This window comes from Capra hircus, chromosome 8 (genome assembly GCF_001704415.2).
Source record: "Capra hircus breed San Clemente chromosome 8, ASM170441v1, whole genome shotgun sequence".
Taxonomy (NCBI): domain Eukaryota; kingdom Metazoa; phylum Chordata; class Mammalia; order Artiodactyla; family Bovidae; genus Capra; species Capra hircus.
This window is the reverse complement of record NC_030815.1, coordinates 99,482,372-99,506,957: the sequence shown is the minus strand read 5'-3', so window position 1 is coordinate 99,506,957 and position 24,586 is coordinate 99,482,372. Positions and strand designations below refer to the sequence as shown.

Here is a 24,586-nt window from a genome sequence, read left to right as displayed (position 1 = left end):
GGACAAGAGAGAAGAGAGAAGGCAGAAGTGCACAGAAGAGACCCCTCTTCTACCCATCAAACTTGAACTTGAACAAGCTAGCGGGGACTGAAAAGGGAAAATAAAGCAACTTTAGACCATCTCTCAATTCCCTGTATGCACGACTGTCTAATGATAAAACTTTTCCAATAATGAACTGTATCTTTTTCACAAATGACGACATCTGCATCTCCTACCAAGCTTCCAGCTCCCTCCTGATGACTCAATGACCAGAGGCACTTCAAACATCACATCTGAAACAAATCCCTCTTCCTCTCCATAGCCCCAATCTGCTCCTCTCCTGTGCCATCTCTATGAGGGGTCTACCACTTCTCCACCTGGTAGCAGTTAAAGTATGTCCCCCCAGATCCAGATGTTGAAGTCCTAACTAGTACCTCAGACTGTGACCTTATTTGGCAACTGGATCATGGCAGATAGAAACGTTGACTTAAGATGAGGTCATTAGCGTGGGTCCCAATCCAATAGGACTCGTGTTCTTATACAAAGGGTAAGTTGGACTCAGAGACACATATACAAGGAGAACATCATGTGACTACAAAGGCAAAGATCAGGTGATGCTTTTCCAAGCCAGGAAATGCCCAAGGTTGCCAGCAAACCACCAGAAGCAACATGAGAGGCATGGAACAGATTCCCTCCCACATCCGAGGAGGAACCAACCTTGCTGACACCTTGATCTTGGACTTGTGGTCTTCAGACCTGTGGGACAATGAATTCTTGTGGTTGAAGCCAACCCGTTTGTGGTACCTTGTTACAGCAGCACACACCACCCAACAAAGCATACAGCCTACACGTGTATGGCACATATGTGCTGTGTACCCTCAACCATGTCTGACTCTTTGCGACCCCATGGACTGTAGCCCGCCAGGCTCCTCTGTCCATGGCATTCTCCAGGCGAGAGTACTGGAGTGGGCTGCCATTCCCTTCTCAAGGGGATCTTCCCAGCCCAGGGCTTGAACCTGCATCTCTTATGCCTCCTCCACTGGCAGGCGGGTTCTTCACCACTAGCACCATCTGGAAAGCCCGTATGGCAAATATCACCTGACAAAGATTTACACTCCATCTCTTGTCCAATGTCTTATGGCTGAATACCAACCCACTGCTTTCCAAAATGTCTCTAAATTCAGCTGCTACTGTTTCCACTGCCTCTGCAGATATTTTGGGTAACTGTGTTAGGAGAAGATAGAAAGCTTAATCGGTCAAATGGAGCCCAGGATAGATCGAAGCTGATGCGTGTGAGAGAGAGACAGAGTTTAGGATTCAAACCGGATGTAGGCATGGCAGGGCTGCCAAGCAGAGGGTGAGGGTGCACCCAGCTGGGGGTAAGACAAACACCAACCTGACTGGTTGGGAAATGCTGAGACCACAGAGGCTACACTGAATGTCAAAGGGGGTGGGGCTGGCTGGAGGCCACAGCTCGCTGGAGCTGGGCTTTCTCGCAGGTTGCACACCGTGGGGGTGAGTGGAGGTCTCAGGGGTACCTTTGCTGCTGGGTCGGTCTCCCTCTGCCCAATGCTGGTGCATATCCCCTGGGCACCAGCTCCTTCGCCAACTGCCAACTAAACGAGCAGGTTTGCTGACAAGCATCCACGGTCCAATCCGAGAAGCGTGAGCCAAGTTGGGCACTTAGCCTCTCTCAGCACTAGCTCCAGCTCTGCCAGGAAACAGGAGGCGTCACAGGAGCTCCTGGATTCTGCACTTTAGGATCAAGCAGTGAAGGACCTGGAGCAGGACATCCCTTGGGCCCTAGAAGGATCTGAGCAGCTGGGCTTGCCTTTCGCCCAGTCCCCAGCTCCTGTTTCTCACTTCTATTCACTCCCTGCCCTCTTCTTCCTCCTGCTGCCCTCCAGTCCTCACGCTTCTCCCCCATCCATCTCTGCTATCACCTTCTTCCTCCATTCTGTATCCCCTCTTTGGACCCCCTCCTTCCCTCTCCCTCAATTTCCCTCTTGCAGGTGCCCCACACCCCCAGACTTTTTCCTTCTCCTTATGGTCCCTTTCCACCCCATTTCCCCTCCTCCATTTCTCACTCTCCCTACCTTGCTCTCCACAGGATCTGGCTACCTTCCTCCTCACTTCCCTGAGCCCCACCACCCCCTCAGCCCCGCCCATCCGTGTTTGCTTTCCTCCCGGATCCGGATGAAGGGGTTGCCCTGCCCATGCCCCGCCCTGCCCCACTTCTGGCAGCTGGGGTCTTACTACATGGCGGAGGGCTCCAGGCCTCAGGCCCCCCAGAAAGGGCCCCTGCTTAACATCCAGCTCCTGCGAGCCCAGTACGAAGGCCTGAGACGGAAGCAGAGGGCCCAGGCCCACGTCGTGGTGCTCCCAAAAGGTAGGGCTGGGCAGGTGCTGGGGGCAGAGGACCTGGCTGTGGGCAGAACGGGTGGCAGAGCCATGGGCACCGCAAGGCCGGGCCTCTGCGGGCCCCCCCAGTGGACAAAAGCAGGGAGACAGGGTCAGAACAGAGGGGCTGGTGTGGGTGCCAGCTGAGGCGGGGGGCTCCAGCAGGGGGGCTGGCAGGCAGCATGCCGCCGTTCCTGGCCTCTGCTCTTAGATTCTGATCTTGCTGAACTGGTCTGCCTGGTGAGCTGGGCTTGGCTCCCCCGGGTAGGCCACGTGGGGAGATGGGAGCTGTGCTTCCTGGCTGGGTCTCACTCGGGCACCTCCTGCAAACCAAGGTAATGGGCTCTGGAGAGAGAACATGTGATATTTCCAACAGCCTGGGCATAGGCCAGAGGAAACACAGGGCTCAGGGACCCAGGAGGCACCCAGGCTCACCCATCAGCCGGAGAAGCATTGAGATATAGAAGCCCCTCCTTCAGGGGAGAAGCCTCCCTTCCATTAGGAACTCGGATTTATTCGAGGAGGAAGTTAGGAGCACAGACTCAAACCTCAGCCCCTCACCCTCTAAACCCAGAGGAACAAGACAAGACAAGCAGGAAGGCCCCCGAGAGGTGTAGTCTGTGCCCGGGGGTTTCTGTGGTGGTTTGCATCATTCACACTCCCTGGGAGCCCACCCTGCTCTAGGCTGGGCTGGGAGGGAGTCAGGGGCCAGAGGGACTTCACTGCCAGGAAGTGACAGGAAGTGTGCTGTCATGGGCTAAAAGCGCCAACCAGTGGGATCTGTTTGCACTGACCTGGCACAGCCAAACAGCACCCCCATCTGCGCAGGGCAGAGCTGACAGTTTCCTAAAGCTTTCCCATCCTCAAGGGTGTTTATTCACTCCGTCACTCAACATTCATTAAACCTGTATCAAGTGAAAGCTGATTTAACACACCTGTGATTCAGACTCACAGAACTATGTCATGCGTATGTCCCAAAGACATCACAAACTCAGCACGCCTCATAGCATTGACCACCCCTGCCCCAGCCTTCCCTGCTGGCCCCTTCTCCTGCATCCTGTAATTCAGAGCTCCTGCCTCCATCATCACCACGTGATAAGCAACCATGTCATGAGTTACGACAGGTTAAGGCTCAGTCACTGCTTCTCCAGGGAAGACTTCTGACCCGCAGGCTCGGTCAGGATCTTTCGGGGTACTTTTTTCACAGCAGTCTGCAAGTTCACATTCCCACTCTAGCTGTGAGAAACAGTGTGCTGTCTGATGGGATGTCCCTGTACTTGGTCTCTGGAGGACAGCCTGAGCCCCAGCTTTGCTACTGACTTGCTCTGTGAGGGTTTGAACAAATCCTATAAATTCCTCTGTGATTCAGTTCCCTCATCTGTCAGTCGGGAATAACTATAGTCCCCAAGGTATAAGATTGTGGTGGGAACGAAATAAATGAATATGGATAAAGATCCTTGAGACTTTCTGTGCTGCTCAGCTAAGGACCAGGTCACCAGGTCATAGACACTGAGTTGGAAGGACACTTGAAGCACCTGGACTGGGCGTGAGGATTAAGGTGGTTCTCCAGGGAGAAATCAGAGTCTGATTACAAGCTGGGAAAGTGCTAGCTGCTCAGTCGTGTCCACCACTTTGTGATTCCATGGACTGTAGCCTGCCAGGCTTCTCTGCCCATGGAATTCTCCAGTTAACAAGACTGGACTGGGTTGCCATTTCCTTCTCCAGGGGATCTTCTAACCCAGGGATTGAAACTGAGTCCCCTGCATCGCAGGCAGATTCCCTGGTGGCTCAGACAGTAGAGAATCTGAGCAACTAACACATTCACTTTCAGATTATAAAAATGGGGTGAAAAAATGGTGGTAGAGGCAAAAAAGCAATTCTGCCTGCACGTTAGCAATAGGGTGGATGGTGATACCACCCAGTGAGATAGGGAATATAGGAGAAAAATATTTCTGATAGAGAGAGATGAATTTGTGAATATGCTGCATTCGAGGACTTCCCTCGTGGTCCAGTGGCTATGACTCTCAACACCAGAAGCCTGGGTTCAATCCCTGATCAGGGAAATACATCCCACGTGCCATAACTAAAAATCCTACATGCCACAACTAAAGATTCCATGTGCCACAACTAGGACCTGGCACAACCCAAATGAAAATTTTTAAACATGCTGCATTAGAGGGAATTACCCATAAAGCTTCCAACCAGCCTGGATCTCAGGAGAGTAATTTGGGCTGGAGATATGGACAAGTTGTTGAAGTCACAGGCATGGATAAAATTGTGGGGGACCAATGCATAAACTGATAGGAGGCTGGGAGGACAATTAGAGGTATAGAACGCTAAATTATTGAAGGCACAAGCAGAGGAAGAGAAGTCAGAGAAGACAGCAGTTGAAATGGTAGCAGATGAACACCAGCCTGAAAAAGGAAGGAAATTCAGACATGCTGAATCTTGGATGAACCCAGGTGAATCTTGAGGACATTACGCTTAGCGAAATAAGCCAGTCACAAACAGACAAATGCTGTAGTGATTTACTCATATGAGGTACATGGAGTTACCAAACCAGAGACAGTAAGTAGAACGGTGGTTGCCAGGGTGGGGGTGGAGGAGATGAAGAATTGTCATTTAATGGGTAAAGTGTCAGTCTGGGAAAATGAAAAAGTTCTTGAGATCAGCTGTACAACCAAGTGACTGGACCTAACACTATTGAGCAATACACTTCAAAATGGCTAAAGGTGGTAAGTTTTATGTTGTATGGGTCTTGCCACAATTTATTTTTCTTAAATGGAGGAGAGAGCCAGGAAATATTAATGCCATGAAGCCAAGCAAGTAGAGGGAATTTAGAAGACAGGAGTCCTCTGTGTCCAGCACATCTGAGACCCAGGAAGACAGACTGGTTATCGAGACCGGCTCCCACTAAAACTAGATTTCAGCATCTCAAGACACGGAGTTGTATCCGGAGGGGCAGGTATTCTGGGAGCTGATTAATGGCAGGCAGGCTCTGGAATTAGCTTTCCTCTTAACATCATGGGATGTATTCAGGTTCTAGAAATGGCAGGCGTTTTGGATTCCTAGTACTGGAGTCCAAGGGCTCCTCCTGGCTTTCCTCCTTCAACAGCATCTCTCTGCTCCCACTGTGGACGTTGTCACCTACAGGGCCTTCTGCAGCGACAAATATCAGAATGCTCAAGGGAGCTTTGCCTGACATTTCAGAGGCAATTCCAGGCTTGGTACAGGCCTCCTTTCTGTAGGAAAATGACATTCAGTCATTCCTCCAACCCTCGCCGCCACCAAGAGTTGACAAGAAACTGCCACGTTCCACAAGGTGGTAAAAAGATGTCCCTGAGAAGGAACAGAGGCATCAGCCCAGCTGCTCATCCCTGAAGCCAGGGCAGGAGAGCAGACAGCGCTGCAAACATGTTTCCAGGAGAGCGGCCACGAGACAAAAGATAAAGACCAGTCCTCCAACGGGGAAGGCAATGGCACCCACTCCAGTACTCTTGCCTGGAAAACCCCTGGACGGAGGAGCCTGGTAGGCTGCAGTCCATGGGGTCGCTGAGGGTCAGACACGACTGAGCAACTTCACTTTCACTTTTCACTTTCATGCATTGGAGAAGGAAATGGCAACCCACTCCAGTACTCTTGCCTGGAGAATCCTGGGGACGGGGGAGCCTGGTGGGCTGCCGTCTATGGGGTTGCACAGAGTCGAACACGACTGAAGTGACTTAGCAACAGTCATCCTAAAGGAGCTGCTTGAAACACAGCTCCTCCTCCTCTGCCTTGGATGCTAAACCCACCATCAGAACCCCATAACACCAAAGAATAACCCCTTTCCACTGGCCAGTGTATATGAATCACACCTGTGGGTGGACATGTGCGTGCCCTTGCTCCTGGTTGTTCTTTCAGCCTCAAATGTGCGTTTCCCAGCTCTCCCTAGGGTTCACTCCCTCACCGCAAAGACTGGAATCTATTATTAAACTCTCATTCTTGAATGTTTTTCCACAGCACTGCTTACCATTGGAACTTTTATTACTTATTCGTTTTCTACTCCATTGTTTATCCCAGGACTTGGGAATACAGTAATGAACACCAAGACAAAAAGTACCCCTTTATGATGTGGTCTAGTGGAGTAGAAAGTGAAAGGGTTGGATCCCTGGGTTGGGAAGATCCCCTGGAGAAGGGAACGGCAGCCCACTCCAGTATTTTTGCCTGGGAAATCCCACGCACAGAGGAGCCTAGTGGGCTACGGTCCATGGGGTCACAAAGAGTCGGACACGACTCTGCAACTAACACTTTGACTTTCTACTTCACTAGACCATATCATGAAGGGGTAGATTTTGTCTCAAGACCTCAAATATATAATGCCTGGCACATTATAAGTACTTAATAATGGACTGAATGAATAGTCATGCGTGACTGGGTGTGTGTTAGAGACAGTGTGTGCACTGGGGATCTGGCCTCCTTGATGTCCTGGGCATGGACTTTCTCAGCTTGAAAGCTCTGAGAACCCCCCAAACGAGGGCTGCCCCTGTACCTTCCAGCGGTGACCCTGTTGGTGCCTTGCTTTCTCAGGAGGGAACCTGCCCGCCCCAGCCGAGTCCCTGGTCAGTGTGGTTTGGATTAACAAGGAGAAAAGGCATTCCCTGACCCCGGAAGAGGCGGCTCCTGAGGCAGAGGAGACGCTGGAGGAGGATGACAGGGGCTGTCTCCAGACCCCCGAGTCTCCGCGGCACACGCACCTAGAGAGGCGCCGCCTGGTCCAAACCTTCCACCGGGGAACCGGTCTTCACGTAAAACACGAGGACAAGTTCACGGGCTCTGAGCAAAGGCTCCCAGGCCTGTTTGAAGACACTCAGATGACTCAGCAAGAAACCACCATCCCAGAAACAGCCCAGCCTGGGTGCCAAGCGGACGAGTCACAGACAAAGGCAGTGGGATCTGGCTTCCACGTGGGCACGCAGGGCCCTCCTGCCATAAAGAGGCCACACCGGGCTGGAAAACCAGCTCACTATCCATTTCCCCAGAGGAAAACTCCCAGGATCTCCCAGGCTGCCCGGAACCTGGGCTTATATGGTCCAGCCTGAAGCTCTCTACTCAGAGGCCTCAACTTTGAGGCCACGTACGGCCTCATCAAGGAAGCTGAGAGGCAGAGGCGCAACAAAGGCCTGGAGCTGTGGGCAGAGCTGAATGGCATCAGTTGTGGGTCAGACTGTGGGGAAATGAACTTCACAGTGGGCACAGGGTCTTGTGCCTCAAAGAGAAAAGAAAAAGAGACTGCCCAGACCAGACTTCTCACAGCTCAGGATGAAAGTGCTGTCCCATCAGCACAGCCCCATTCTGCTCACAGAAGAAGACAGAGCTGTGGACATCGGCTCGGTCCCTGGATCTAGAGAATTCTGAAACATAAAACAGAGACCCTAGTCAATGGAAGCCTTGGCAGTGCCCTGGAGTCAACAGGCGTGGGCAACCATGTTTTCAGTAACTTCTGGGGGTTCCTCCCATGTTCTGGAGAAGAGGAGCTCCTAGAACTGTCTCCTTCTGGTTGCTATGCCTGGAGGCCAGCACACTTAGAAGTCATCCCCTTCATTCATAGTGACCACAGCATTTCAGCCCCGGCCTCCCAGAATATAGTCACCCTGGGTAAAAAGGGTCAAAGCAATGTTACCTACTGTTCTGTGTTTTAAGGGTCTTTAGGAAGAGTTGGTGATCTCTCCCCTCTCATTGAGACTGCGCATTCCAGCCTCATTATAGATTTATTTCCTTTTCCCCTTCTCCCTCCATCCTTTCTTCTTTTCTATTTGTCTTCTCTCTCCTTTCCTTTCTCAATCTCTCTCTCTCCAAATTAAACATTGCCCATCCCTGCAGATATATAGTAACAGAAGCCTCGGAGACGAAAAAGCAATGTTCCTGCTTGGAAAGTATATGTTCCTCAAAAACCACTCCCTTTTCAGCCACATTTGAATCATTCAGATCCTTCCTGGTATATTTTAAACCAAAGTGAAGCAACTGTTACTTGGTTAGTGGGGAAGAAAGTATCTCATCTGGTCAACTTTAATCAACACACTTAAACACACCTAAGGTGACATTTCCTCACGCTAGCTTCTCTCTCTGTAAAGTTTTACCCACATCTTCCTTCTTCCCCATGGTGCTTCAGTCTTGCCCACCCACATGGAGAGTTGTTAGCTAGGAGTGTCATTTTCTCTTAAAAACACATATGTGCCTTCTTGAGCCACCCTGAAACTCCCTCCAACCTAGGGATTCATTTTGATTCCTTTTGTGGATAATTAATGAGACAGTTGTTAATTTTTTTGCATTCTAATAAAAAACAAGACATTTTGCTGAAAACAAAACAACTTTATCCTTCGCTTTTATTTTAAAGATGCTTCCCACAAGTCAGTCCTCTTTCTAACACGGTAATCAGGATAGGATATGTTTTGCTGAGTAACAAACAAGCTCCAAATCTCACCATAGGAGCTTACTTTTCATTCACTCATAGACATCTCACTGTGGATATGGGCAAACTTCCAGCCCAGCTCTCTTATAAGTACTACCACTAATTCAAGCTTCTTCAATCTTGTGGCACCACCTTATCAACACTGGTTTCCCTAATTACTGCAGCAGCAGAAGAAAGTGTATTAAAGAGTCACAAACCAGCTCTCAAACCACTTTGCTTATGTTTCATTGTCCAAAACAGGTAACATAGACATATTTCCACTTCATGGGTATAAAGAAAATGCACCGAGAGCCCGGCTCCTCCCATCCTTGGGAGCTAGAGTCAAATACTCCCTCTGATTGTCACCCTCCACCACGTGTCCCACCAGCTGTGTGAGAAACAGTGCCCCAGAGAGGCATCGCATGACCACCACCTAAAACTTCATGCCTGGCCTCTTTTTTTGACCTTATATATTATTTTGAAAAAGAAAAAAAGGGTTTTAAACTTGATTTTCTTGGGTTTTGAGAGAGGCATTCGAAGATTCTTTTGGCTTTCTGGAAATATTAGAAATGTTCTGTGGTGCTACTTCTAGGATCAGGTCCTTCCTGGGGGAATCTTTCTTCTTTGGTAGTGACTATCCTGTTTAAGATTTCTGCATCCCAGAAAAACCATATATTAAAGGCATATATGTGGAATCTAGAGAAATGTACAGATGAACCCATTTCGAGTGCGGGAACAGAGATGCAGATGTACAGAAGGGACATGAGGACACGGGGTGGGGGGCAAGGGCGGGGTGGGACAAACTGGGAGAGTGGCAGTGACGTCTATGCCCGGCCATGGGTAAAACAGAAAGTTAGTGCAGAGCAGCTCCCAGCACAGGAAGCTCAGCTCAGCACCCTGTGATGATCTAGAGGGGTGGGATGCGGGTGGCGGTGGGAGGTCTAAGAGGGAGGGCATCTGTATACACGTAGCTGAATCACTCTGTTGTACAGCAGAAACTAATGTAACACTGCAAAGCAAGGATACCCCAATAAAAGAAAAAAATAAAGACCTCTGCATCCCAATTTGTAAGTGGGGTTTAGTTCAGTTGCGTCTGACTCTTTGCGACCCCATGAATCGCAGCACGCCAGGCCTCCTTGTCCATCACCAACTCCCGGAGTTCACCCAAACTCATGTCCATCGAGTCGATGATGCCATCCAGACATCTCATCCTCTGTCGTCCCCTTCTCCTCCTGCCCCCAGTCCCTCCCAGCATCAGGGTCTTTTCCAATGAGTCGACTCTTCCCATAGGGTGGCCAAAGTATTGGAGTTTCAGCTTTAGCATCAGTCCTTCCAATGAACACCCAGGACTGATCTCTTTTAGGATGGTCTGATTTGATCTCCTTGCAGTCCAAGGGACTCTCAAGAGTCTTCTCCAACGCCACAGTTTAAAAGCATCAATTCTTCAGTGCTCAGCTTTCTTCACAGTCCAACTCTCACATCCATACACGACCACTGGAAAAACCATAGCCTTGACTAGACAGACCTTTGTTGGCAAAGTAACATCTCTGCTTTTTAATATGCTGTCTAGGTTGGTCATTACTTTCCTTCCAAGGAGTAAGCATATTTTAATTTCATGGCTGCAATCACCATCTGTAGTGATTTTGGAGCCCCCCAAAATAAAGTCTGACACCGTTTCCACTGTTTCCCCATCTATTTCCCATGAAGTGATGGACCAGATGCCATGATCTTAGTTTTCTGAATGTTAGGCTTTAAGCCAACTTTCTCACTCTCCTCTTTCACTTTTGGCTTTTTAGTTCCTCTTCACTTTCTGCCATAAGGGTGGTGTCATCTGCATATCTGAGGTTATTGATATTTCTCCCGGCAATCTTGATTCCAGCTTGTGTTTCTTCCAGCCCAGAGTTTCTCATGATGTACTCTGCATATAAGTTAAATAAGCAGGGTGACAATATACAGCCTTGATGTACTCCTTTTCCTATTTGGAACCAGTCTGTTGTTCCACGTCCAGTTCTAACTGGTGTTTCCTGACCTGCATATAGGTTTCTGAAGAGGCAGGTCAGGTGGTCTGGTATTCCCATCTCTTTCAGAATTTTCCAGTTTCTTGTGACCCACACAGTCAAAGGCTTTGGCATAGTCAATAAAGCAGAAATAGATGTTTTTCTGGAACTTTCTTGCTTTTTCGATGATCCAGCAGATGTCGGCAATTTGATCTCTGGTTCCTCTGCCTTTTCTAAAACCTTGAACATCTGGAAGTTCACAGTTCACATATTGCTGAAGCCTGGCTTGGAGAATTTTGAGCATAGCTTTACTCGCATGTGAGATGAGTGCAATTGTGCGGTAGTTTGAGCATTCCTTGGCAGTGAGTGGGGTACCCTAGATTTAAGCCAATACTTCTAACACGGTTATATAACTTGCTCAAGGTGGCACAGCTAGGAAACTGCAAAACGAGAAGTAACCTCAGGCAGCCACACTCCAGTGTGTTAGGTACATTGCTGTGCTCAGTCCTGTCTGACTCTTGTGACTCCATGGACTGCAGTCTGCCAGGCTCCTCTGTGCATGGGAATTCCCAAGCAAGAAAACTGGAGTAGGTTGCATGCCCTCCTCCAGGGGATCTTCCCGATTGAGGGACTGAACTCACATCTCTTATATCTCCTGTACTGGCAGGTGGGTTCTTTACCACTAGCACCATCTGGGAAGCCCTAAAACTATCATTCGGTTCAGTTCAGTCGCTCAGTCAAGTCTGACTCTCTGCGACGCCATGAACCGCAGCACGCCAGGCCTCCCTGTCCATCACCAACTCCTGGAGTTCACCCAAACCCATGTTCATCGAGTCAAAAACTACCATACAATTTAGCAATCCCACTCCTGGGCATGTATCCAGATAAAACTATAATTTGAAAAGATACATGCACCCTCAATGTTCATAGAAGCACTATTTACAATAGCCAAGAAATGGAAACAATCTAAATGCCCATCGACAGATGAATGGATAAAGAAGATGTGATACCTATATACAGTGGAATGGTTCAGTTCAGGTAGGTTTAGTCGCTAAGTTGTGTCTGACTCTTTGCAACTCCATGGACTGGGAACTTTCATGTTCAGTTCAGTTCAGTCACTCAGTCAAGCCAGATTCTTTGAGACCCCATGAACTGCAGCATGCCAGGCCTCCCTGTCCATCACCAACTCCCAGAGTCCACCCAAACCCATGTCCATTGAGTCAGTGATGCCATCCAACCATCTCATCCTCTGTCGTCCTCTTTTCCTCCCACCCTCAATCTTTCCCAGCATCAGGGTCTTTTCAAATGTATCAGTTCTTTGCATCAGGTGGCCAAAGTATTGGAGTTTCAGCTTCAACATCAGTCCTTCCAATGAACACCCAAGACTGATCTCCTTGCAGTCCAAGGGACTCTCAAGAGTTGCCGGGGGCCAGTGTGAGGAATCCCGCCCGTGACAAGGTCATGCGGAAGGAAGCCTGACAAAATTCAAGGACGTGATCAGGCTTCAGGGGTTCCCCCTGGAATTTCCTGAGCATCCACCCCCCAAGACCAGAGTCTGACTGCTTTTCCACTCTTCTAATATTCTCTGGAAAAAGTCAAATCAGGGCTTTAGTCTTCTGCATTTGAAAGGGATGTTTCAGTTAAACTCCTCTGATAGCTCTCTAGCTTGCCTAACAGGTCCCCGCCCCCCGTCCCACCCCACCCCCACCCCCGACCTCTTACTGCTTGTGAATTGCTTATAGCCCCCCAACTGCGAGAGGCACAAAGCTTAAAAGCATCTTAAAGATACAGAGCCTTTTCTAAAGAGCTAAAAATCATATTGGTGATGGATTTTCACTGTTGACTCAATGATTGCTGCCAGGCCTCTATATTCTTTATCTTTTAGGCACCTGGGAGGATGTTAATCAATGTAAATGGGATATGGAAAAAGATATATAGTAGTTTTGATGTTAGCAACACTAGACTTTTGAGTTAATTACTTTTCTTTTGTTCAAAATCACTGTACTCCTTTTACTTGTTATAAATTGCTGTATCTTTGCTATGTAAGAATGTAACTTTAGTGTTTTTCTGAGAGTGGCACCAGACTTTGGGAAGATCAACATAAATAAGCCTTCTGGTTGACAAACCTTATCAGAAAAGGACTGTAAAATGTTAATTGGCCCTTTTGGCCAGAAAAATGATGTAAATTACCTAAGATTTGTGTATACAACTAGGTATGCAGAGAGAAAAGCCTGGTTTTGATAAGAATCTGGGCTGCTAACGCTGCATAATTTTGTGTTACCCATTGATCTCCATGTATTATCAAAAGTATAAAAGGCCTTCTGAACAATAAAGGATGGACCAGTTTCTCGGACTAGTCTCTCGGCCTAGTTTCTTGGGAATCTGGCTCCCCCCGTGTCTCTCTCTCTCTCTTTTTCTCCCTCTCGCTCCCTCTCCTCTTTACTCTAATTTCAGGCTGAATTCCCATCTGGAGTGGGGCGGCTCACCAAGTCTACTTACTTGTCCTGGCTTCTAAGACCCACGTGAAAGGGAGCCTAAGGCGGGGCACTCTTCGATATTCAAGTGGGTGCCGGTGGCCCAACGTAGATGGTGCAAATCTCTTGTCCTGAGATTTTATTGGTCTTCCCCATAAGCCAAGTTATTCAGCCTCCTTTCTCCACTAAAATTTCCTACTATACTATTTCCTCTTAATCTCTTTATATTTCTAATTAAATAAGTTTTTCCCTCGCCTATCCGTCTCCCCTTCAAATCACCCTGGTTCCACCAGGGCCGGACCCCAGCAAAGAGTCTCCTCCAACACCACAGTTCAAAAGCATCAATTCTTCAGCACTCAGCTTTCTTTATCATCCAACTCTCACATCCATACATGACTACTGGAAAAACCATAGCCTTGACTAGATGGACCTTTGTTAGCAAAGTAATCTCTCTGCTTTTTAATATGCCATCTAGGTTAGTCATGGCTTTTCTTCCAAGGAGCAAGTGCCTTTTAATTTCATGGCTGCAGTCACCATCTGCAGTGATTTTGGAGCCCAAGAAAAATAAAGTCTCTCACTGTTTCCATTGTTTGGAAACAATGGGGAAACATTCCACTGTTTCCCCATCTATTTCCCATGAAGTGATGGGATCAAATGCCATGATCTTAGTTTTCTGAATGTTGAGTTTTAAGCCAACTTTCATCAAGAGGCTCTTTAGTTCTTCTTTGCTTTTGGCCATAAGGGTGGTGTCATCTGCGTATCTAAGGTTATTGATGTTTCTCCTGGCAATCTTGATTCCAGGTTGTGCTCATCCAGCCTGGCAGTTTGCATGATATACTCCACATATAAGTTAAATAAGTAGGGTGACAATATGTAGCCTTGACATACTCCTTTCCTGATTTGCAACCAGTCTGTTGTTTCATGTCCAGTTCTAACTATTGCTTCTTGACCTGCATAAAGATTTCTCAGAAGGCAGGTAAAGTGGTCTGGTATTCCCATCTCTTGAAGGATTTTCCACCGTTTGTTGTGATCCACACAGTCAAAGGCTTTGGTGTAGTTAATAAAGCAGATGTTTTTCTGTAACTCCTGTGCTTTTTTGATGATCCAGTGGATGTTGGCAATTTGATCTCTGGTTCCTCTGCCTTTTCTAAAACCAGCTTGAACATCTGGAATTTCATGGTTCATGTACTGTTGAAGCCTGTCTTGGAGAATTTTGAGCATTACTTTACCAGCATGTGAGACGAGTACAGTTGTGCGGTAGGTTTGAGCATTCTTTGGCATTGCCTTTCTTTGGGATTGGAATGAAAACTGGCCTTTTCCAGTCCTGCGGCCTCTGCTGAGTCTTCCAAATTTGCTGGCATATTGAGTGCAGCACTTTCACAGTGTCAGCTTCCAGGATTTGAAATATCTCAGCTGGAATTCCATCACCTCCACTAGCTTTGTTCGTAGTGATGCCTCCTAAGGCCCACTTGACTTCTCATTCCATGATGTCTGACTCTAGGTGAGTGATCACACCATCATGATTATCTGGGTTGTGAAGATCTTTTTTGTATAGTTCTTCTGTGTATTGTTTTCACCTCTACCTTTATGGAATACTACTCATCATAAAACAGAAGGGACTAATGCCATCTGCAATAACATGGATGCAAATAGAGATTAATATGCTAAGTGAAGTCAGAAAGAGAAAGATGAATATTATATCCCTTAAATATGTGACATCTAAAATATGATACAGAACTTCTCTGGTGGTACAGTGGATAAGAATCTGCCTGACAGTTCAGGTAACAAGGGGTTGATCCCTGGTCCAGGAAGATTCCACATGCCGTGGGGCAACTAAGCCCATGCGCCCCAACTACTGATCCTGAGCCCTAGGGCTCTAGAGCACAACTACTGAGCCTTGTGTGTCGCAACTACTGAAGGCCATGAGCTTACAGCACCAAGAGAAACCACCACAGTGAGAGGCCTGGGCACCCCCACAAAGAGCAGCCGCACTCTGCACAACCAGAGAAAGCCCATGCAGAGTAACAAACACTCAGCACAACCAAAAATTAAATAAATTTAAAAATAATGACACAAATGAGCTTATCTACGGAACAGAAATAGACTCACAGAGAACAGACTCGTGGTTGCCCAGGGGAGAGGGGGAGGGAAGGATTGAGAGTAGGGGATTACAACTATTATACATGGGATGGATAAACTATTATATATAGGATGGATAAACAACGAGGTCCTACTGTATCACACAGGGAACTATATTCAATAAATCATGATGGAAAAGAATATTAGAAAGTATCAGTCAGTTCAGGTTAGTTGCTCAGTTATGTCCTACTCTTTGTGACCCCATGAACTGTAGCATGCCAGGCCTCTCTATCACCAACTCCTGGAGTTCACCCAAACTCATGTCCATTGAGTCAGTGATGCCATCCAACCATCTCATCCTCTGTCTTCCCCTTCTCCTCCTGCTTTCAATCTTTCCCAACATCAGGGTCTTTTCCAATGAGTCAGCTCTTCGCATGAGGTGGCCAAAATATTGGAGTTTCAGCTTCAACCAATGAACACCCAGGACTGATCTCCTTTAGGATGGACTGGTTGGATCTCTTTGCAGTCCAAGGGACTCTCAAGAGTCTTCTCCAACAACACAGTTCAAAAGCATCAATTCTTCTGTGCTCAGCTTTCTTTATAGTCCACTCTCACATCCATACATGACCACTGGAAAAATCATAGTCTTGACTAGACGGACCTTTGTCGGCAAAGTAAAGTCTCTGCTTTTTAACATAGCAGATACTAAAACACTGTAAATGAACTCTATGTCAACTAATTACCAGTTGTCTGGTATGAATTGTGATCAACTCTGTCAAAAGTCAGAAAATATTTGTCCTTAAGGAATCACAAGTTGCTTTTTGGTAGGGGTTCTATAAATAGACAACAGGAGTTATTTTAGAGTAACAATCTGATATGTACCCTGAGTTTCTGGCAGGTATTTGTAAGATCAGGTCAAAAGGTCAGATTCCATACAGCTGAGCCCTGTACCAGTCACACTCCCTTCACGGCCTCCCAGGTCCACTTCAGAGAGCTCTTGTAGCAATATGAACTGCATTTTGATTTTCTTTTTGCATGAGAGAGTCTGACCTCACTCCTGCCCCAGCCGTGGGTTCCTGTCCCTGCCTCAGGCTCCGCCTATCAGATTCTCCAGGAGCCTTGCAGCCCTCTTATGATGCTGCCCTCAATATGTGAGGCTAAACTCACAACCTGAGGCAAACTGCCCCCTCAATACCAGGCTTGTCTCTGCTGACTGCCCACCACAGGCTGGCAAGATCCATGCAAGGTCCCCGGACTAGTCAACCATCACCACCAGTCCCCAAAGTGTGTGTGTGCCAAGGAAACTCAAGTGCCAAACCCCAGTGGGTTGGACCTTCCATTAACTGTGCAGTCCCTGTGACTCCTCTTCCCTCTAGCCTGAGGTTCACACCAAGGTTGGTCCTGTCCTCCAAGACAGTGCTTCTCAACCCTGACTGCACAACAGAATCATCAGGAAACTTGGAGAACATTGCATTAAATTACCATCTCTGGAGTAGGGCCTGAGCATTGGTCATCAATATTTTACATTTTGATCAGGCATAAAATATGAAAAGCATGGAAAGTGAATTAATCTTGTATTTAGTTTAAAGGTTCCCTTTCATGTACATATACACTTACTTTCACAGATACAAATATACATACACACTTATGTGATTTAGATCAAAATATACCATTTCCAGCATTCTAGAAAGCTCCCTTTAGCCTCTTCCCAGTAATTAGTCACAATTTACTTTTTCGTTGCCCTGTTTCTTTCCTTTTTTTTTTTTTTTTTGTCATTGTGAATAAAGCCAGTATTACTTTTACAGGTCCTTGGGTGGACATTTGTTTTCATTGGCTCATTTCCTGCCCCCCTCTTCTTTTCACATTTGCCTGTCTAGGTGGGCTGGTCCTCAGGATGACCTTGAAAGGGTCCCCTGGATCGGTGCGGGCAGCAGTCAGACCCACTACCTTAGACCACACAGACTGAAGACTAAGCTGCTCAAGGGGCAGAGGTTTCTGGGGGCTGATAGCCAGCTGTGCTCATCAGAATTTTCATGGTTGATATTCATAAGGAAGCCTGTCGCTCTTCTAAACCTTCAGAGAAACGGAAAGCGCTCCTCCTCCAAAGTCACAAAACATGAAATACATCCCATCCGGTGTAATTTACAAAACAAACAAACATGTCTGGCTTCCTTCAAAGGTAACACGTCTTCCTCCGCAGGCCCGGGGTTGGATGTCCACAGTGGGAAAAGGTAGGAAGCTCTGCGAACTGCTCTCCTACTGGGGCTCTAGCCCCGGTCCCAAAATCCCTAACAGAGTGTCTGTCCTCTCCTGGGTTGGGAGTGGGTAGAGGCTGGGCACCTGGCAACCCACTCCAGTACTCTTGCCTGGACAATCCCATGGATGGAGGAGCCTGGTGGGCTGCAGTCCATGGGGTCGCTAAGAGTTGGACACGACTAAGCAACTTCACTTTTACTTTCCACTTTCATGCATTGGAGAAGCAAATGGCAACCCACTTCAGTGTTCTTGCCTGGAGAATCCCAGGGACGGCGGAGCCTGGTGGGCTTCCGTCTATGGAGTCGCACAAAGTCGGACACGACTGAAGTGACTTAGCAGCAGTAGCAGCAGCAGAGGCTGGGAATGGCACCCCACTCCAGTACTCTTGCCTGGAAAATCCCATGGATGGAGGAGCCTGGTGGGCTGCAGTCCATGGGGTCGCTAAGAGTCGGGCACAACTGAGTGACTTCACTTTCACTCTTCACTTTCATGAATTGGAGAAGGAAATGGCAACCCACTCCAGTATTCTTGCCTGGAGAATCCCAGGGTTGGGGGAGCCTAGTGGGCTGCCGTCTATGGGGCCACACAGAGTCCGACATGACTGAAGCGACTTAGCAGCAGCAGAGGCTGGGAGGGAGGGAGGCAGGAAGGTGAAGTATGAGCTTACTTGATTAGTACTGTCGTGAGATGAGCAGGAAGGAATTCAATGCGGACACTTTCTCTTTCTGGTTTTGGAGACTCACCTTCTCAGCATGGGGATCTTCGCTGACCTGGAAGGCGAATCTCTGCTCCAATGTTTGCTTACCACCCATCAGCAGCTCATCACCCACGCACGGCACGCACACACGCAGGGCACGCACGCACGGGTACGTTTCCACCTTCTTTCTGCCGCTTTCCCCTGCCCGCTGCAGGCAGCCCTCGGGTATGTGATCCAAGCAGATCTCACTGGCCATCCCTCTTGCACAGGAAGCCCAGCTCTGCTCCTGGGGAAAGGGGCACCGTATCTTGTACCCACAGTTCCGGAACGGGGGACAAACTCACAGCAACCCCTCTTTGCTGTGATGTTAGAGAAGCTGCCTGCTCCAACATGGAGCCCTTTGGAGTTCTCAGGTGTGCAGCGTGCTACTCATGTTTCCCTTGCTCCCCAGGAAATATTTAACAAGCTGTTTGAGGGTTCTTTTAAATCCCCTTTCCCTCACCTGGAGGAGAAGCAGGCCCTTCCTACCCTCCTCTCTGATCGGGGGTGGGACTCAGCTCTTTTAATCACTGACTCAGGGAATTAAAAGTTAGATATAAATACAATGGAATATTACTCAGCCATAAAAAAGAATGAAATAATCTCATTTGCAGTAACATGGATGGGTCTAGAGATTATTACATTACGTGAAGTAAGACAGTAAAAGACAAAGATCATATGATATTGTTTATATGTGGAATCTTAAAAAATGATAAAAATGAACTTTTTTACCAAATAGAAATAGACCCACAGACATAGAAAACAAATTTGTGGTTACCAAAGGATAAAGAGATGGGGAGGAATAAATTAGGAGTTCGGGGTTAACATATACACACTACATTGTATAAAACAGATGACCAAAAATGAAGTGAAAGTCATTCAGTCGTGTCTGACTCTTTGCGACCCCATGGACAATACAGTCCATGGAATTCTTCAGGCCAGAATACTGGAGTGGGTAGCCTTTCCCTTCTCCAGGGGATCTTCCCAATTTAGGGATCGAACCCGGGTCTCCTGCCTTGCAGGAGGATTCTTTACCAGCTGAGCCACAAGGGAAGCCCAGATGACCAAAAAGGACCTACTGTATAGCACAGGGAACTATACTCAGTACTTTGTAATAACCTATAAGGGGAAAAATATCTGAAAAAATTATATATATATACACTGCTGCTGCTAAGTCGCTTCAGTCCTGTCCGACTCTGTGCGACCCCATAGACGGCAGCCCACCAGGCTCCCCTCTCCCTGGGATTCCCCAGGCAAGAACACTGGAGTGGGTTGCCATTTCCTTCTCCAATGCATGAAAGTGAAAAGTGAAAGTGAAGCTGTGTCTGACTCTTAGCGACCCCATGGACTGCAGCCTGCCAGGCTCCTCCATCCATGGGATTTTCCAGGCAAGAGTACTGGAGTGGGGTGCCATTGCCTTCTCCATATATATACACACATATGTCTAAATCACTTTGCCATACACCTGGAAAAAACAACTATATTATAAATCAACTAGGTTTCAATATTTTTAAAGGGAAAAAAAGTATGAAAGTAAACACAGAATTACCATGTGACCCTGCAATTCCAGTCCTAAGTGTGTGCCCAAAGTAATTGGAAACAAACTCAAACAAGTGCCTGTACACGCATGTTCAGAGCAGCACAAGTCACAAAAATCAGATGCTGAAACAGTTCAGACAGTGAATGGATGGATAAACTAAACATGATCAACCCATACAATGCACTATTATTCAGCCTCAAAAAGGAAAGAAGTGCTGATTTATTCTGCTCAGTGAGAGAAGCCAGTCATGAAGGTCACCTATTGTGTGATTGCATTTATATGAAATGTCCAACAGGCAAATCCATAGATCAGTGGTTGCCAGGGACTTGGGGAGAGGAGAGAGAGAGTTTGATTCTGGGCATGATGATTCTGTTTGGGATGAGGAAAATGTTTCGGAACTAGCTAGAGGCTGTGAGTCTACAGCACTGTGAATGTCCCAAGCGTGCTGACTTGTTCAATTTAAAGTGGTTAATTTTATATTATGTGACTTTCACCTCAATACGTTATAACGTTTTTACTTATGTATTGCTTGTCCAGCCAACCATCTGGTTCCCCTTTGACCTCTCATACTGACCCTCTCTCATCCACATGGCTCTGCCCGGGGCAGTCAGCCCTTTTCAGAGCTGCCTTCCTCCTCAGAGAGCTGGCCCAGCCCACACATCCATTCTCACTTCTGCACAGGTGCTTCAGTCCCTGTGGGTGATCTAGCCCTACACGCCTGAAGCCCAGGATTCATTCTAAATGTGCTCCTAGAATGGGGTATTTTAGTCTGAAACTTTATAGTTTAGTCTGAGAGCAGAATCCTCTCTGTGCTCTTGCTCCTCAAACTTATTTTTTCCTCCACTTTCAAAAACAGGCTCAGGGGACCTGGGCAAAGTCTCTGAGGGATGGAACTTGAAAAGAGAAGTTCTGACATCAGATAACTTGTACTTGCCTCCAGCTGCCCAGTCCTCAGTTTCCTCTGTCTGCCTGGAGGGGGCTTTGAGCCTTTACCTCTCACTTGCAAGTAAAGATCACCTGAATTGTTTGGTAACATTTACGAAGCCCAGAGAGTTACTGTTGAGAACCCGCCTCATTCCCCTTACAGGGAGCCTTTACCTTTCCTGGACTGATTGCTAAGGACCAAGGGCACCCGGCAAGCATGGTCTAAGTGACAGTAAGATTAGGAGCATGGGACCTCCCTGGTGGCTCAGTGGTGGAGAGCCTGCCTGCCGATGCAGGAGACGTGAGTTCAATCCCTGATCCAGGAGGATCCCACATGCTGCAGAGCAACTAAGCCTCCGTGGCCACAACTGCCGAGCCTGTGGTCGAGAGCCCGGGAGCCACAGCCACTGAAGCCCATGCGCCCTAAAGCCAGAGCTCAGCAACAGGAGAGGTCACTGTAATGAGAACCCCATGCACGGCAACTCGAGAGTAGCCCCTGCCCACAAGTAGAGAAAGGCCCACGCAGCAGCAAAGGCCCAGCCCAGCCAAAACTAAATAGATAACCAGATAAACAGATCAAGAGCATGAAGCTGTATCAAGAAGATATGTGTAAATTACACATCAATTACCTTAAATGTTCTACTGCTGAAAGGACTCAGTTCAGTTTATACTCAGACCACCTGTTACAGGTCAAGGGAGCAATACAGCCACAGGAGAGAGGTGCAGCAGAGGGGGCTGGCGCTTCCAGGCACAGGCTTCTTTGTCCTCTCAGCACAGAGTGGAACAGGTCTCACATCACCACCATCAGCATACCTGCAAAGCACCTGAGAACCAGAAGCCCCGGTCTACCTGTGGCAGGGGTTTCTTATCGTGAGCTACCTGGTCCTCTAAGCACGTTCCAGTTACACGACCAGCCTTAAATGTCCAAAGCCCCAGATTCCATCAACACCAGGTGCATATCATAAACCCAAGTGTTATTATTACTGAGCACTGCTGGCCAGCTGGTCCATCCTTCCCTGAAACAACCTCATGAACCCATGGGAAAAGAACGGCGTTTATCTCGAGTTAGTGCAGCTAATGGTCACCGCCATACTCCAGCAGCTCTGGAGATAAGAATGAGGTCATTCCAGATCAGCTGAGATTAACCCAGACTAAACAACATGGCAGCCACCAGAAACTTCTTCAGGTCAATCAGTATGGCTTGCAACCAAAGCCAGAGAAACCAGCACAAGTGTAAGCAGCTGCGTGACCCTGAGAGGCTCGGAGAAGCCCTCCTCAGCTGCCCTTGAGTGAGATGCTGGTCACGTGACTGACAGCCATCTGAACGCTGCTAACTTATTTGTATATGTGTGTGTCCTTGTGGCTTCACAGCCTAGGCTAAACACCCCTTTAGTCCCCTTAAGCATGCCAGTTCTGTTCCCATCGTATGCAGGGCTGTGGAATGTGGGTACGCAATGTGATATTTGGGGAGCACAAGGAGACGTGCGTTAGCATTTGTGCTAAGATAGAGGGGCTATCTCAAGCCATCCAGAGGATTTTTCAGAACTAAAGGGTAGTTCTCTGTTAACCTGACCTGCTAACTATTCTTCCTGTGGTTTGTACAATTATAAATATAGGAAGAGGTAAACTAGATGTGGACTGTGTCATGAAGGAAGATGTGCAAACTTAAGCAAGTTTTAGCAATTTATTTAGTCCTTATTCCTTTAGACTTCATTTAAGCTGTGGTTGCGGTGGAAATCCTAGAATTATATTAATCAATCCTTAGAAGCTGGTGTCCTGTCTTAATAGATGCAGGGAAGCCGTGCCTACAGAGGATCCAGGGAATAGGCACACCTGGGTTTTCAGTAAATGGCTTTACTGCATCTTACCAGTTCCGAAGGCTGGACCACACCGTCTGTGACAATAGGTCCTGAGGATACGAAGAAGTGTTTGACTCTAAAAGACAGCTTAAAACAAATTGCCCTTGGACTTCAAACGCTCCCCTTGGACTGTACTGTGAGAGAGAAATAACCTTCTTTCAGCCACTGAATTAATTATTGGGTCACTTCGTTGACAGTCTACCTGTACCCTACCCGATAGGGAAATAGACGCTTAGAACTGGGCTGATTCCATAAAATGCGTGACCACTAGTAGGAGCCAAGAAAACAGATGCTTCAGGCTGGAGAGCTGGAGATTATTACTATGACACTCCGAAATATTTACATAACTCAGTAGGTATTTGTGATAACTCGGAGGGCAGACCACTCGCCTAGTGCTCAGGAAAGCAACTGGGAAGGGCCAAATTTTTGTTGTGTGTTGGCTTTTAGTGACAGCGGCTGCCTTTAACAGAGACTGTCCATGTCCTACTCATATCCCCACACTTCTGCCACTTCAAAGCCCAATTTTCAACTGTCAAGAGTTCCATCTCCCCCTTGATGCTGAAGACAGGCTCTACTAGAAAGCAGAGCCAGCTCAGGACCAAGACCAGAGGTCTGTTTGCTACTGAATCAAGTCGGTGAGAAGGAAAATTGGGGAGGTCAGTCAGACTCAGACTTTGGTGCAGACTGCTTGGGTTTGAATGCTCCTCTCACCTTGATCATATCCTCCAGAGCAAGTTATTCGACCACTCATTTGTAAAATGGAGCTAATATTAATAGGTGCCTCAAGGAAGTGTTTTTAAAAACTTCAGGAAATAATCCATGTAAAGTGCTCAGTACAGTGCCCTGTGCAGAGCTCGCCCTTAAGAACTACCGGCCCTACACCCATGGCTGATTCATGTTAATGTACGGCAAAAACCACTACAATATTGTAAATTAGCCTCCAATTTAAAACAAGAACTACCGGCCCTGAGTGGAGGAAGCATGCGGGAGTCTGCTGCCATCTGGTGGCAAGCACCAGTTTTCCACTGAGGTGTAAATGTAAATGAAAGGCCACATCTGACCTCCGTGTATTGTGCAAGTGGCGTTTTGATTGCAGTGCTTTTGGAGTAGCTGTATGTAGATCTCCACAGATTCCTGTCTTGTGTGACGAGTAGGAAAGCTCCTCCTGACCCCCTAGGAAGGTTCTTGGCTATGGAATCTGCTTTTAGAGACCACTGCCACCTAGTGGCCACCTTGCATACTTGCAGCCAAAAGTGAGCGTCTTGAATTGAATGGAAAACATTTGCGAATACGGAGAGGAATTCCACCAACACCACGATCTGATTCTGCAACTTTCAAGTTCATCTTGCGAAATTCCTTCCTAAATCTCTCCGTGTAAGTTCCGAGAACCCTGAGTCTCCACTGATGACTCACATCTTAATCACTTGGATAGTTCTCTCTTGCCCAGAATAGAAGAAAATGGGTTCCCCCCAACGTGAGAAGGAAAATTAAAAGCATCAGAGGCACTATAGGTGACCACAGGGCGGCCCTATTTAGTAGGCAGGTGTGAAAACATTGCTTTACCTTGGAAAGAACCGTAGCATCAGACAATGACGCTCAAAGCTTGCTCTGTGTTACAGTCCCCTGGGATGCTTTTAATTTCTACTGATGCCTGGACTCCAGCCCACACCATTTGTGCAAGCATACTAAGTTGCTTCATTCATGTCTGATTCTGTGGAACCCTATGGAGTATAGCCTACCCGGCTCCTCAGTCCATGGGATTCTCCAGGCAAGAATACTGGAGTGGGTTGCCATTTCCTTCTCCAGGGGAGCTTCCCGACCCAGGGATCGAAACTGTGTCTCATGTCTCCTGCAGTTATTTTTCAGTTTTAATTTGGACTTCCCTGTAGATCGAACTGCAAAGAATCTGCCA

The 24,586-nt window shown here is 47.6% G+C and overlaps 1 protein-coding gene across 1 annotated transcript; it reads left to right on the top strand.

Moving 5' to 3' along the window:
* Positions 1,426–8,726, top strand: C8H9orf152 (chromosome 8 C9orf152 homolog). The gene is made up of 2 exons (XM_018052582.1): positions 1,426–2,368; positions 6,949–8,726. The coding sequence occupies exons 1-2, from the start codon at positions 2,026–2,028 to the stop codon at positions 7,458–7,460; spliced, it is 855 nt and encodes a 284-aa protein (XP_017908071.1). The 5' UTR covers positions 1,426–2,025; the 3' UTR covers positions 7,461–8,726.

Coding starts and splice junctions, on each gene's coding strand:
- C8H9orf152 (XM_018052582.1), top strand. CDS start 2,026: ATGGTCCCTTTCCACCCCATTTCCCCTCCTCCATTTCTCACTCTCCCT. Junction 2,369..6,948: donor CGTCGTGGTGCTCCCAAAAG/GTAGGGCTGGGC, acceptor TTGCTTTCTCAG/GAGGGAACCTGCCCGCCCCA.